The following is a 12,082-nucleotide window of genomic DNA, read 5'->3' as shown; positions in this document are numbered from 1 at the left end:
AGAGAGTTTGTATCTGAAGGAGATTTAGGAGTCCCCTCAAGTTGAATGTTTACACTGAGGTGTTGTGTAGGAGTATTGCCAAATATGGATGTGTTACATGATGTTTTTTATGACCCATGACGAAAAGCAGATGTTTAGATGCATATAGGCGATTGTCTCTGTATGTTCGGGAGAGATCATTATTGGCTTCTTGATCCTCCTGGTCAGACGTGACCAGTGACTCTGTTTCTTGCTTAAATAAAATTATACTCTTTGAAAGCAAGTCAGTCTCAACGGCGAATTTCTTCATCATCAAACATATCAACAACAAGGAAATCCACATCAGCGCCCACTGATTAAAACATCTAATAGACCTTAAGACCTTGGACCTTGGACCATGATTGAAGTAGACATCGATCTTGTTTAGCTGCAGGTCACTGTCACCGTGGTATGTGCCAGTTGGGTCAATGCCGTGCTCATCACTGATCACCTCCCAAAACTGAAATATATTAATATTTATGAAGGTCATTATGTATGGGTTTCTTTAATTTTTAAAGCTGATGTAGCAGTTCTATAGAGGTTGATTAGATAATTGTTCAACTACAACTTCCTGCCGTTCAGCAGTCTCATCGCCTATTGGCTGGTTATGAATTCGAAAATTCCTAGCTACGTCATTAACCGCCAACAAGAGCCGGTGACCGTTACCAAGCCAATGGACGGTCACTTCTGCGGACATTTTTCAACCATTAACAGGCAGACCTTTGTTCAATTTACATAACATTACAGGCCAAGACGAGCGAAAACACTCACTTCCTATATTTCGCATTGCGGGAACAATTACGTCACCGAATTAGATGAAAATAATGATTTTAACCACTCAACGGTCAATCCTATCCGCGGTGGTTAACTGATATCTAACGGTTGAGTTCTTCAAACAACCGGCGTACAAATCATTAACACAATTTATCGGATTTGTAAATTAAGTAAAATTGATTTATATTCGTTACAATTCGACGCATCACAACCCATAAGGGCAGCTCTTGAGATTTAAGGTTTGAATTACACGTTCACAAAAGCACAGAGGACGCGGCGTATCTTTTCTAAAATACATCGATTTCAATCGCACAAAACACAAGCTGTACTAACCTTGTTACCAATCTGATTCCCGCACTGGCCGACCTGGAGAGGCACAATTTCTCTCATTTTTCGCTTGTTTGTTTTGCTTCTATTAGCGCTCACCAACCATCTGTTTTAGACTTCAGCTAAGCCCCGCCCTCTACCCCTCAGCTCGAACGTTGGTTGGTCTACTAGATATTGAAAAATATTTAACAGCTAAAAAGAACAGAACCATTTATGAAATAAAAAATGTACATCTATAGTGAAAATATATCTTTATATCTTAAACAGTATTCATTAATTTTTCACTTTGACTTGACTGTGATAACTTTTTTTGATTCATGACGATTTTATAGTTTTTATGTATCCTACTTATAACTTGGGTTTTAATTAAGTGCTATAATATATATACATCACATACATAGCATGGTTTGGGTGAAAAGTTTGCAAGACTTAGTCCAGACTGTTGCAGTACAGTTAGGGGACAAAGAAGACGGTTTCTTTCAAATGAAGCCAGTAAACGAGGCTCTGACTGAAAACACTATAATTCAAGAGATAATGTGTTCTGCTTCTAGCGTTTCTGTTTGGGCTGTTCTAATCCAACTATTTGGAACTATTTTTGATATCACATCAGCTGCTGGGCTGTATTTGGTTTAGTTCCTCCTCATCTCTGTGGGTTATTCAGATTTGTTTTTGATCAATCTACTGCTGGGGTCTAAATCACAAACTCATTGTCATGTTGTCCACCCTGAAATAAGAGCACACATTAGAATAAGAATAACCCTGTTTATTAATACACTGAAAACACACAGAGAGTCGCTCAGCTGCATGTCTAATGACATGTTCATGAGGAGAGATTATCAGAAATACACACCTGGATTTTACAGCTGTTAAAAGTGTATTGTTTTATGTTGTTATATACTGCAGATAAAAATAATTTTTGACATTATAATCCTCCAAACGCACACACTTCACCTTTGATTCCCAACCTGGGGTCTGGGCCCTCCTAGGGGGGGCACCAGAGATCTCAGGGGGGGCGAGAGGCTGTGTCTGCTATGAGGTTGTCAAAATATCGTTTTGCAAATATTGATTAAAATCCATAGATTGTAAATATTAACAAAGCCTGAGTGACGTCACCCGTCTGTTCCTGCAGGGGGCGCTGGAGTCTCATCGATGGCGGTCTCCGTGCTGGAAATGCTGTCTCAGTCTAACTTTCAGTCAACCTAACAACAGGCTGAGAGCTGGAGCTGAGGCGGGTTTTAAACCTCCTGACAAACAGTTACACCGCGCCCACCTGTCAATCAGGTCAACTATGTTTTGTCGTTGAAGCTTTTGTTCAAGCTGCTCTGAAATCCATTTTGTTTTATATGTTCAACAGTCTTAATATTATGTTTCTGACGTCAGCCATTAGCAGGAAATAACAAACAGACAAAATATTATATCATCAGGTGTTTTTTATTGCCACCAGAACATGTTTGTGTTTTCATCACTGCTGATCATTTACAGGAAGTGAAGGAGAGTTTATATTTTCTGTCCACATATCAGAGAGAGTAAGGGTTGTGTGTGTGCGCGTGTCACTGTGCTTTCTGTTTCTCCCACTGTTCAGGTGTGAGCGTCTTCTGTTCGAACGCGTGGATTTCTTTCAGCTCGTCGGCGAGACACGTGTTCACCATCCTGTGAGAACAAAATACACAGACACGCTATGAGCACAAAAACAGAACATGTTTAACGTCTGAGACATGGGGGACAACTTCTCAAATCAACAAATAACATTATTTGGGACTCATGTTCTCCTCTCATGTTGTCAGTCTGTGAAACCTTTAGAGCAGCTTTAATGATCTTATTGATCTGATACTGGAGTCAGTAAAAACACTCATTTCAGCCTCTTTCAGCTGCTGTCTCTTCAAGGGCCACCCTCCCCATGTGCCCACTCTCTTCTGATTGGCCAGCTTTCTGGAAGCCTTCCTGGGGGGGCAGAATGCTGCAGGGCTGCCAGGGGAGGGCTGCTCTCCAGAGCTGGGAGAAGAGAGTCTATGTAAGAGGTTTCAGTGGTTTACGTAGAGGCTTGAAGCCGTCTGGTGAAATTCTTGGTTTCATATCGCGGAACTATGGCGTGATTCACAGAGCAAGTCGTTCAGGGCCCTCTGCAGACTCATCCTGGGATTACTCCAACATACGTTTACCTCATGATCTGAAACTTTGACCACGTTTAGTTTGATCATCCAGCATTGTAACACTATATTAGTGTGTTCACACATGCAGCTCCTCCTTTGATGCTGAGCGTCATGTGATCACACAAACAGCTGACCTAGAGCGAGTGGGAGGGGGTGGTGACGTTTATTCCCTGTGATCGCTGCACGACCATAGACTGTCTGCACGCCACCTCTACCATCTCTGTGCTCTAATGAACCTGCTGCATTATGTTTCCTGTTCTCCAGTATGTTCTTCTCCACTCTTTAGATCACATTGAGATTCTGTTCAACTACAAGTAGCATTGATAGAAAGACACATATTCTCATTATGGCATTGTATAGAGGACTCTGATGCTCAGTCTGCTACTTCCACATCATTCTTTTTAGTCTCCCGCTGTGTTAAAATGAGGATCAACTTAATAGGTCAACATCTATGTCTATGTCTGGTTTCAACTGACCCCGTCTGCAGCAGTGCTTCGTTAAGCTTCAGCATAAACACATTACAATGAGTTCCAAAGGATTAAAAAATAAACAACTGATTGATAACTACAAACACACACTGTGTTGTACCTGTGTCTCTGTAGCAGCTGCTTGCCCTCAAACTGGGGCGACACCACCAGGACTTTGAAGCTGGCAGCACATCTGTTTTGTGACGTATCCTCCACATCCTGAGGCAGACACAATACAGACAAATTGTTAACTTATAGTCATGCTGACATTTCTGTGTCAAAATCCCCTGTACTAAGAAAAACACTCACTGTTTATATCCCTTATTGTTTTAGTAACGTTTGGGAGCAGCTAAACAAAGGAAACACTGCTCAACCAAACTGCATTTAAAAATCAGTAAATTTAGTGCTGCTGTGTTTTCTGTTTTCTTTTTTACAGTCTGTGGTTTAAACACCATGACATTAAGTTTTCAGTGTCCTGTCCACTTCTTGCAGGGTGATTTAAGAGCTACAACAACAAATACGAGACATTTAATGACATATATAAACAGGAAACCTACCACGTGCACTGCCGCGAGCTCCTTTATAAGTTTATCTTTGATGTGATCAGCTGTGATCGCCATGTCTGCATTCACGAAACACACGGTTACGTTAGTAAATCAGTTGTTATTATTCTACACCGGCGATGTTTGTAGTTACTAATCAAGTCCATTCAATAGATAGCATGCTAACACCGGTGTTGTATGTTGTCTGGTTTTCAGTTTAACTGGTTACCTTTTTACATTTACGTTTACAAACGTCAAAGGTTTGTCATGGCGACAGCAGATGTTACAATCACCGAGACGAAACGTAGCTGACCTGGCGAATGCCTGAATGATTAAGATTATAATTTAACTGATTTCAAGTCGCAATCTACTGCGGTAAATATGATTGTATGATTGAGCACTTCATCCCAGCCACCCAATAAAAATGCAAAATAAAGAAAATATAATACATGTTCATGATCGCGCCGAGCTGGAGTCGATCTCACTAAAACAAAATTAACGCCTAATCACCTGTATCCTGCTTTACAGCGTGCACCACCTGAACAGTGACATTTCATCAATTCCATTACGTATTCGTTTATGATGTCCGCCTCCTGGTCACATTTTAGTTTGGCTGCTCCTACAACAACTGGTTACCTCGGTTTGTCTTCAAATACCCGCACATATAAAGGATTTTTCGCGAGACTACAGCCTTACAGACCACAACATAACAAACCTCTACACCACTACCCATTTTGACAAATAAATACTTTGAAACAGTGACGATCTATTTCAAAACAAACACTGAGCCACTGTTTGATTCACATGACAGGAGACTGCTGGGTTGATCGTAGAAAAGCTACCTGAACATTTCTATTGCCATGCTTTTCAAATGTAAATGTCCACGGCCACTTCTGATTGTATAAGTGGGCACTATACACGACACTTGCGATAAAATAAAATAAAATGTATGCATGATCGTGTCGAGCTGGAGTCGATCTCACCAGAGAAAAAATGCGTGTAAATAAATGCAAGCGATGTGATGTAGCTCACTTTCATTTTGTGAAAGTAGCTCTCAGATGAAGAAAGGTTGGAGATCCCTGGTATAACGAGTCAGATCGTTCTGGTTTCAAAGTGACTTTCTTTGTGACTTTATGTACGGGTAGGTGAAGATAAAACCGAGGTAACCAGTTGTTGTAGAAGCAGCCAAACTAAAATGTGACCAGGAGGCGGACATCATAAACAAATACGTAATGGATTTGATAAATGTACAACGTTCAGGTGGTGCACGCTTGTAAGGCAGGACACAGGTAATTGTTTGTTAACTTTATTTTAGTGAGATAGACTCCAGCTCGGCGCGATCATGAACATGGATTATATTTTCTTTATTTTGTATTTTTCTTAGGTGGCTGGGATGTAGTGCTCACTCATACAATCATATTTACCGCAGTAGATTTAAAACGCGACTTGAAATCAGCGCAAATATGATCAGACAGGCATTCTCCAGGTCAGCTACGTTTCCTCTCCAAAGTCGGAAACATCTGCTGTCGGGTCCGTTCGGTAACCAGACAATGTGGGAACCAGACAACATACAACACCGGAAGTAGTTTGATACTATCTTTTTTTAAATTGGTTAAAACATTATGTAGAACCATATTTATGATCTGACATTTAATCTCTATTCTCTTTAATAATAATCGAAAATGTTGGATTTAAATGTTTTTTTAAACCTTATTTCGCAAAGTAACAGCCAATCACGTTCGAGCACTGGCGGCTACAGCCAATCAGATACGGAGTGAACATGAAAGAGGCGGAATAAAGATTTAAAGTGGCAAATCACAATTTCTAAGGGGTCCTAACAGAATGCCGACGTTAATGTTAAAAAATGATTCATGTAAATAAATATAAACGTTTCAGCTTAGCTTAATTTGAAGTGTAGTGTGAAGTGCTTCTCTGGTGACATTTTACAACGATTTTATCTTTATTTAGTTCGTTATTGGCATTATTTGCCAGCTAACGTCATGATAGTTTTATTATCAGACTCGTTGAAAGTCAGAGTAGATGAAGATAGAGCACGATGGTAGTGGAGGTGGAGAGTTTCTTCGGTGTGTACATGCTGTACTGTATTAATCCTAAATTTAAAGGACGGATTTATATCGGCTTCACGGTGAACCCTGAGCGGAGGATCGGACAACACAACGCCGGGAGACACCGAGGAGGAGCGAAGAGGACCAGCGGCAGAGGACCGTGGTATGATCTTCATATTTACACTTCAATAAACACACAAGAGGAGGGACATGCAGTTCAAATCATCAGTGATAATCTGCACGTATTACTCTCTTTATGTCCTTCTTCTCTTTTGAGTTTTATGGCTGTTGGCATCGTTAAATGCTGTATTTTATTAGTTCAACAACAGTGCACATAATTGTTGTACATTAACCTAATATACATATATATGTCTCCATATGGCTGATACAACTTACCATGCATCCTTGAGGTTCATTACAAACTCTGACTCACCGTTGTGAGTTGAACTCTCGGGTTGGATGGCCCGCTTTAGGCTCCTTCACTGATAAACCTTCATATATAAGTCCTCACTATCTATGAGTTTTTATCACGCAGTATTCTTTACGTTCTCAGGACCTCTTTATGCTCTCTGTCCCAAACGCTCAAACAGAAATTGGGAAACGGGCTTTTGGGTGTTCTGCACCCTCAGCCTGGAATCTGTTGCAGAATGACTTAAAACTCAAGGAGCTGGAGTCCTTAAATTATTTTAAATGTAAAATGAAAGACATGAAAGCAGATTCTACAGGATGCCAATGTTTTCAGCTCGACTGCTTTAACTACTGACTCCCAGATCTGACTGCTTCTAGATGATATAATAGATGGTTCTATAATTGTAAATTGTACTTTGTCTCTCTTTGTGTCTCTGTCTGTAATTCTGTGTTTCTGCTGCTGCCTGTCTTGTCCTGGTCTCCCTTGAAAAAGAGGTTCTTATGGGACCAACCTGGTTAAAAATAAATAAAAAATTGGACACTAAATATCATATTTACAGTGTCCACCCAATGTGATCCATTCCCCTGTAATATTCTGCTCTATTACTTGGACACAGTCTGTGTTTGCATCAGTGTTTCCTTCAGTGTAACATCTTAACTCCTCCTCAGTAATGTCCAGGACCCGCTTTGCATCATCCAACAGATTTAGATTCTTCCTGACTTGCCTTGTGTATCATCTGCACAGTTTATTACGGTTAATATAAACGCTCCTAATCATTTGTTTTCCATACAGACATTTTGATCCATTCAGCCTTTTCTCTGTTTGATTTGCAGGGAGATGGTCCTCATCATACACGGCTTTCCCTCTGATATCGCCGCCCTGAGGGTAAGGAGATGTTTTTTTTAACTGACTGTACATTTTTAAAATTAGAATCTGAAATACTTTATTCGTCCCAAGGAACTTTGGGCGTTACACGTGCTCCTACACGTGAAATAAAATAAGCCTGCTGACATAAGGCAAGGCGCTGAATGCCACTTATCAGAGTGCTCTTCGTTTTATAACGTCGTAGAAAGATTCTGATTGTTGAACTCCCTCTTTACCTAACTTGTCTTCTCCCCCCACCTCCCACTCTAACATCACTCCACTAGTGCATGTCCACAGGTCCTGATTGTGTATTTTTGTTTCGGGCCGATGTGTGTGACCCCTCATGGATTAATAAAGTATATAGAATTAAAATAAATAAAACAATTTGAAAGATGTTCATGAGATGCTTCATCAAACTGTTTGCTATTTTCTCCTGCTAAACGATCACAAAGCCTCGGGGGGGTTTAAAACAAGAATTTAAAAAACACTCTTCAAGATAGGGCCAATATAATTTGAGTAATCACACATCTTTTTTCAGCCATATTGCAAATACAATCCTTCCTCTTTGATTTTAATCTGTTAAAAACATCCATTAAAGTGTCAGGTTACGTTTTACTTGCTGTGAATTCTATAATTTCTGATTGTCCAGTCACCAGTTTAACCAGTTACTGTATATATGTCGACATAATGAACGGCTCATGTTCTCAAATCAACTTTAAAATTAAGTCTTAGGTCCCCTCTGCAGTTCTCCAATGTACCTCTAGGTGTCTCTGTAACAATATTTCAGAAAGGTGCTGCTTCAGATGTTTCCAGTATTAATATCTGTGACGTCTAAGTCCACACACTCACACACACACACACACACACACACACACAAACAAACACAGTATTAAACAGTATCTGGAGAAAACTTCTATGATTTTCTGAATCAGAAATACGATCCATGCATCACTAAGCAGATTGTTGTTTCGATGAAATCCTAAAACCCGCCGAGTGGAGACTTTCACATTTTAAATCCTCAGTTTGGTTTTTCTGGCTCAAACGTTCTCAGAAATATTCTGTGGAAAAGGATTATCACTCGTTTCTTCACTCTGAGACTTTCTCAGCCTCAACAGCTTTGACACGCTCGTTTTTGTACAGTTCTGATTGATCATAAAGAGAGAGCATTGATCACCATCACACTCCTGAATGGGACTGACTGACAGGACTGGGTTTGGGTTTCAGTCCTGGTGCGGAGAGGTGCCAGTTCATTTCCCGAGTAAAACCTGTTAGGCTTTTATTTTGAAGTTTTGCTCTGCCTTAAGCTGAGAGTACTTTACTGTGTGCTTTTATTTTGAAATAAAGTAAGGCCCTTCCTGTAAATGGAAGGTTAGGACATGAAGTTAAGCACAGAAACAGGAAGTGGTTAGGGATCCCAAACTGAGGTCAAACATCTCAAAGGAACGGTAACAAAGGTCAATGTGTGATGTCATAAGGTCAATGTGTGATGTCATAAGGTGGATATTACTTTGGACTCGTCAGCTGAGCTGTCTGAGAGTTTGTTGAAGTGAAATGAGATATTCAAAGATGCAGCAGTGTCCTTCTTTAACATCACTGAGACTACAGGGAGACACTGAGGACGACTATCTACAGTGAGCCTGAAGGGACAAAATAGTTTCCAGTATAAATGTCCACACTGGGAGCAGAGTGAGCAGAGAGAACGATGTGGATCTTTTTAATTATTTTATTCCCTCTCTTTAATGTTGTTTCAGTTTGAGTGGGCGTGGCAGCACCCTCACTCCTCCCGCCGTCTATCCCACGTCTCGCGGCGCTACAGGAAAGAGTCAAGCCTGCAGTTCCACTGGCGCGTCGTCTCCAACATGCTGCGGGTGGCGCCGTGGAGCAGGCTGCCTCTGACGGCCCGCTGGCTCAAACAGGAGTACAGGATGGAGTTTGAGCCGGGCCTGCAGCCGCCGCTACACGTCCCCATCGCTTTCGGGAGCGTGAGGGCCAAGAAAATGAAGCAGCCGCCACTGCCGTCGTCTGGAGGAGAGGAGGAGGAGACGACGCGGTGTTCTCTCTGTCGAGGACGCGTCAAGGTAGAAATCTGATCTGCGGTCAGGTTAACAGCGCTCTGCTTTTATAAATGCAGCGGTTACCAAACTGTGTCTGCATGATGACATTTTTGTGAGGAAGCTCATCGTTGAGGTTGACCCACTTACTGGCTGCAAACAACTTAAAAAATTAAAAAATTCCTAAATCTACACTTTGGCAGTAATTCAAACATCGAGCTTTGGTCTATATTACGTCATAATTTCAGCATTTGCCGAAAAACATTATTTGTACACAGGTAGGATGTGACAAAAGGAAGAAGTCCTCCTACATTGGACGTTTTCCAGTGGCGTTGCTCTGCTCATGACCCGGACGTGAGTTTGTATTTCTCTGTTTACATGTGTTGTTTGCGGCACTTTGAGTCCAAGACAAATTTGGGACAATAACGTGTATCCTATGTGTTGTGTTCACCGTGGCATGACAAGGTTATTAGTACATTTCGTGTTAGCGAAACTACTCTGTTCGCATATATGGTGCCGAGGGGCGGGAAACATTGCCATGGTAACAGCAAGCTCAACCAATCAGAGACACTCTATGATCGTGGGTAGTGTAGTTCTTTGCCCCGATATCGGAAATAAATCTTGTTTTTTTTAAACAAGGTTGCTATCAGACGAACTCGTGTTTCCTACAGGAACATAAACCATCGTTCTACACTTGGGTAGCTCGTGGTCAATCTACCTGTGATGGTTATGACATCATGGCTAATAATCAAATCTGCTATGGAGAAAAAGAACAGGGAACCACACTGTTGAGCTCTATAGAAGTCTATGATAAACTCCTCAGGTGATTTATTCCCTCTGTGAATATTTTTTCCTCATGAGTTAAAGGTCTCAATTATAGACTGTTTAAAAGATGGACAACATGACAGCTCCCCCAAAGTGAAGCCAAAAACATTTAGACCTCCCCCTACTGACTGGCTTCAGTGTTGGTCGTAAGCTCCGCCTCCTCCTTGCTAACAGATGGGACATGAGTACAACTATTACTGTTTATTTGTTTTGCTCAGGTGTCAGAGAAGCTGAGGTGTTTCCACCCGACCTGTTCGATGAGCAGTCACGTTATCTGCCTTGCCAAACACTTCCTCAAGTCGGAGGCGTCGCACCTCATCCCAGTGGAGGGGGAATGTCCGTCATGCCGGCGCTCCGTGCTGTGGGGGAGTCTCATCCGACACAAACACGGCTGCCTCGGAGACCTGGAGGAGATGGCACCGTCTGCGTCCCAGGTGAGTGACGACGGGATGTTCACAGACGTCTGATTATGAGCGACACATCTGACCACACATGCTGTATGTTCAAACGAAAAGAAACCACTCTGAAGGCCCTGACACACCGAGGAGATCGCCGGCCATCGGTCCTAGATGGACTGTCGGTGAGCAGTCGTCGACCTAGTTTTTACTGTGTCCGGCTCCGTCTCTACCCGTCGGCCTCTTTTTGGCCGATTCGATTGAATCAGCGGTCGGTGAGAGGAATCTCTCTGATTGGCTGTTGGGAGGTTTCATTTCTCTCCAGCTCTCTCAGGTTCTGTAAAGCCCCTTGAGCATGCCGCTGTAGTATCCATGCTGTCACCCATTAGTGCGGTTTCCCCTTATTTGTCTCCTCCTCCTCTTCTTTTCTTTTTCCACTAAAGACCAACGCCATTTTCTACTTTTTATCAGACATTATTCTCCATTAGTAGTCTACCTATAATACGAGTGGTGAGCGACAGCGGTGTGAAAATGGTCTTCTGGTATCATAACGGACTACCACCGCCTGCTGGTATAGAGAGGTATTTCCTCTCACGCATGAGCAGAACGTAAGTGGTGGTTGGTCGTCAGCTGTAGTCTTTATGGTGTGTTCAAGTGCAACTTTTTAACCAAGACGTGAAGCGGCCTTCGTCGTCTCTTGTTCTTTGCCGTCTGCTTGGTGTGTCAAGGCCTTTACACTTTCTGTCCGTACCAAACTCCATCACAGAAACCATCACATATAGCACTGGTTTGAATGTTTGCTTCTTCCTCTGCTCTCCTACAGAGTCACTGGGCCGACGAGCTGCAGATTTGAGGAAGTGGAATCTGCAGACAATGAACTTTTATTTCCTTCCTGATGAACTGTGGAGCACACACACATAAGTAATCCAACATCGCTCTGGGATCCTTCCACTGACTCTTTTTCAAAAATGCTGATCATGAAGTTTTTTAAAACTGTTTTATTTATGAATTATGTGTGAAAAAGAAACATTTAAATGTATTTTGTTACAAATAAAAAGATTTAGTGTCATTTTGTTTCACATTGATTAATTAGTGACGGCTGAGTGCACAGATACTGTTTTGTTTGTTGAAGACGTGTTTGTTTTAAATGTCCAATCAGTAAGATGTGTAGTGAGTGAAATGATAAAGTGATCT

The 12,082-nt window shown here is 41.7% G+C and overlaps 2 protein-coding genes across 3 annotated transcripts; one reads left to right on the top strand and one right to left on the bottom strand.

Annotated features, from left to right (window-relative positions):
- Positions 1-2,531: 2,531 nt before the first annotated feature.
- On the bottom strand, positions 2,532-5,331 carry zgc:112271 (uncharacterized protein LOC553698 homolog). 2 transcript variants are annotated; one of them, XM_065950135.1, is made up of 4 exons: positions 5,262-5,331; positions 4,294-4,358; positions 3,858-3,955; positions 2,532-2,769 (listed from the first exon to the last, which is right to left on the bottom strand). In XM_065950135.1, the coding sequence occupies exons 1-4, from the start codon at positions 5,314-5,316 to the stop codon at positions 2,670-2,672; spliced, it is 318 nt and encodes a 105-aa protein (XP_065806207.1). In that variant the 5' UTR covers positions 5,317-5,331; the 3' UTR covers positions 2,532-2,669. The 2 variants fall into 2 exon arrangements, with proteins under 2 accessions (XP_065806207.1, XP_020514608.1); XM_020658952.3 differs by lacking the exon at positions 5,262-5,331 and adding an exon at positions 4,508-4,694.
- Positions 5,332-5,469: 138 nt separating this feature from the next.
- Positions 5,470-11,957, top strand: slx1b (SLX1 homolog B, structure-specific endonuclease subunit). The gene is made up of 5 exons (XM_020658951.3): positions 5,470-6,507; positions 7,587-7,638; positions 9,369-9,695; positions 10,712-10,927; positions 11,712-11,957. Exons 1-5 carry the CDS (start codon positions 6,335-6,337, stop codon positions 11,739-11,741), a joined length of 798 nt encoding a protein of 265 aa, XP_020514607.2. The 5' UTR covers positions 5,470-6,334; the 3' UTR covers positions 11,742-11,957.
- Positions 11,958-12,082: the final 125 nt, after the last annotated feature.

The sequence above is a fragment of the Labrus bergylta genome, chromosome 22 (genome assembly GCF_963930695.1).
Source record: "Labrus bergylta chromosome 22, fLabBer1.1, whole genome shotgun sequence".
NCBI lineage: Eukaryota > Metazoa > Chordata > Actinopteri > Labriformes > Labridae > Labrus > Labrus bergylta.
The sequence above is the reverse complement of the archived record's forward strand: the minus strand, read 5'-3'. Positions and strand labels throughout refer to the sequence as shown.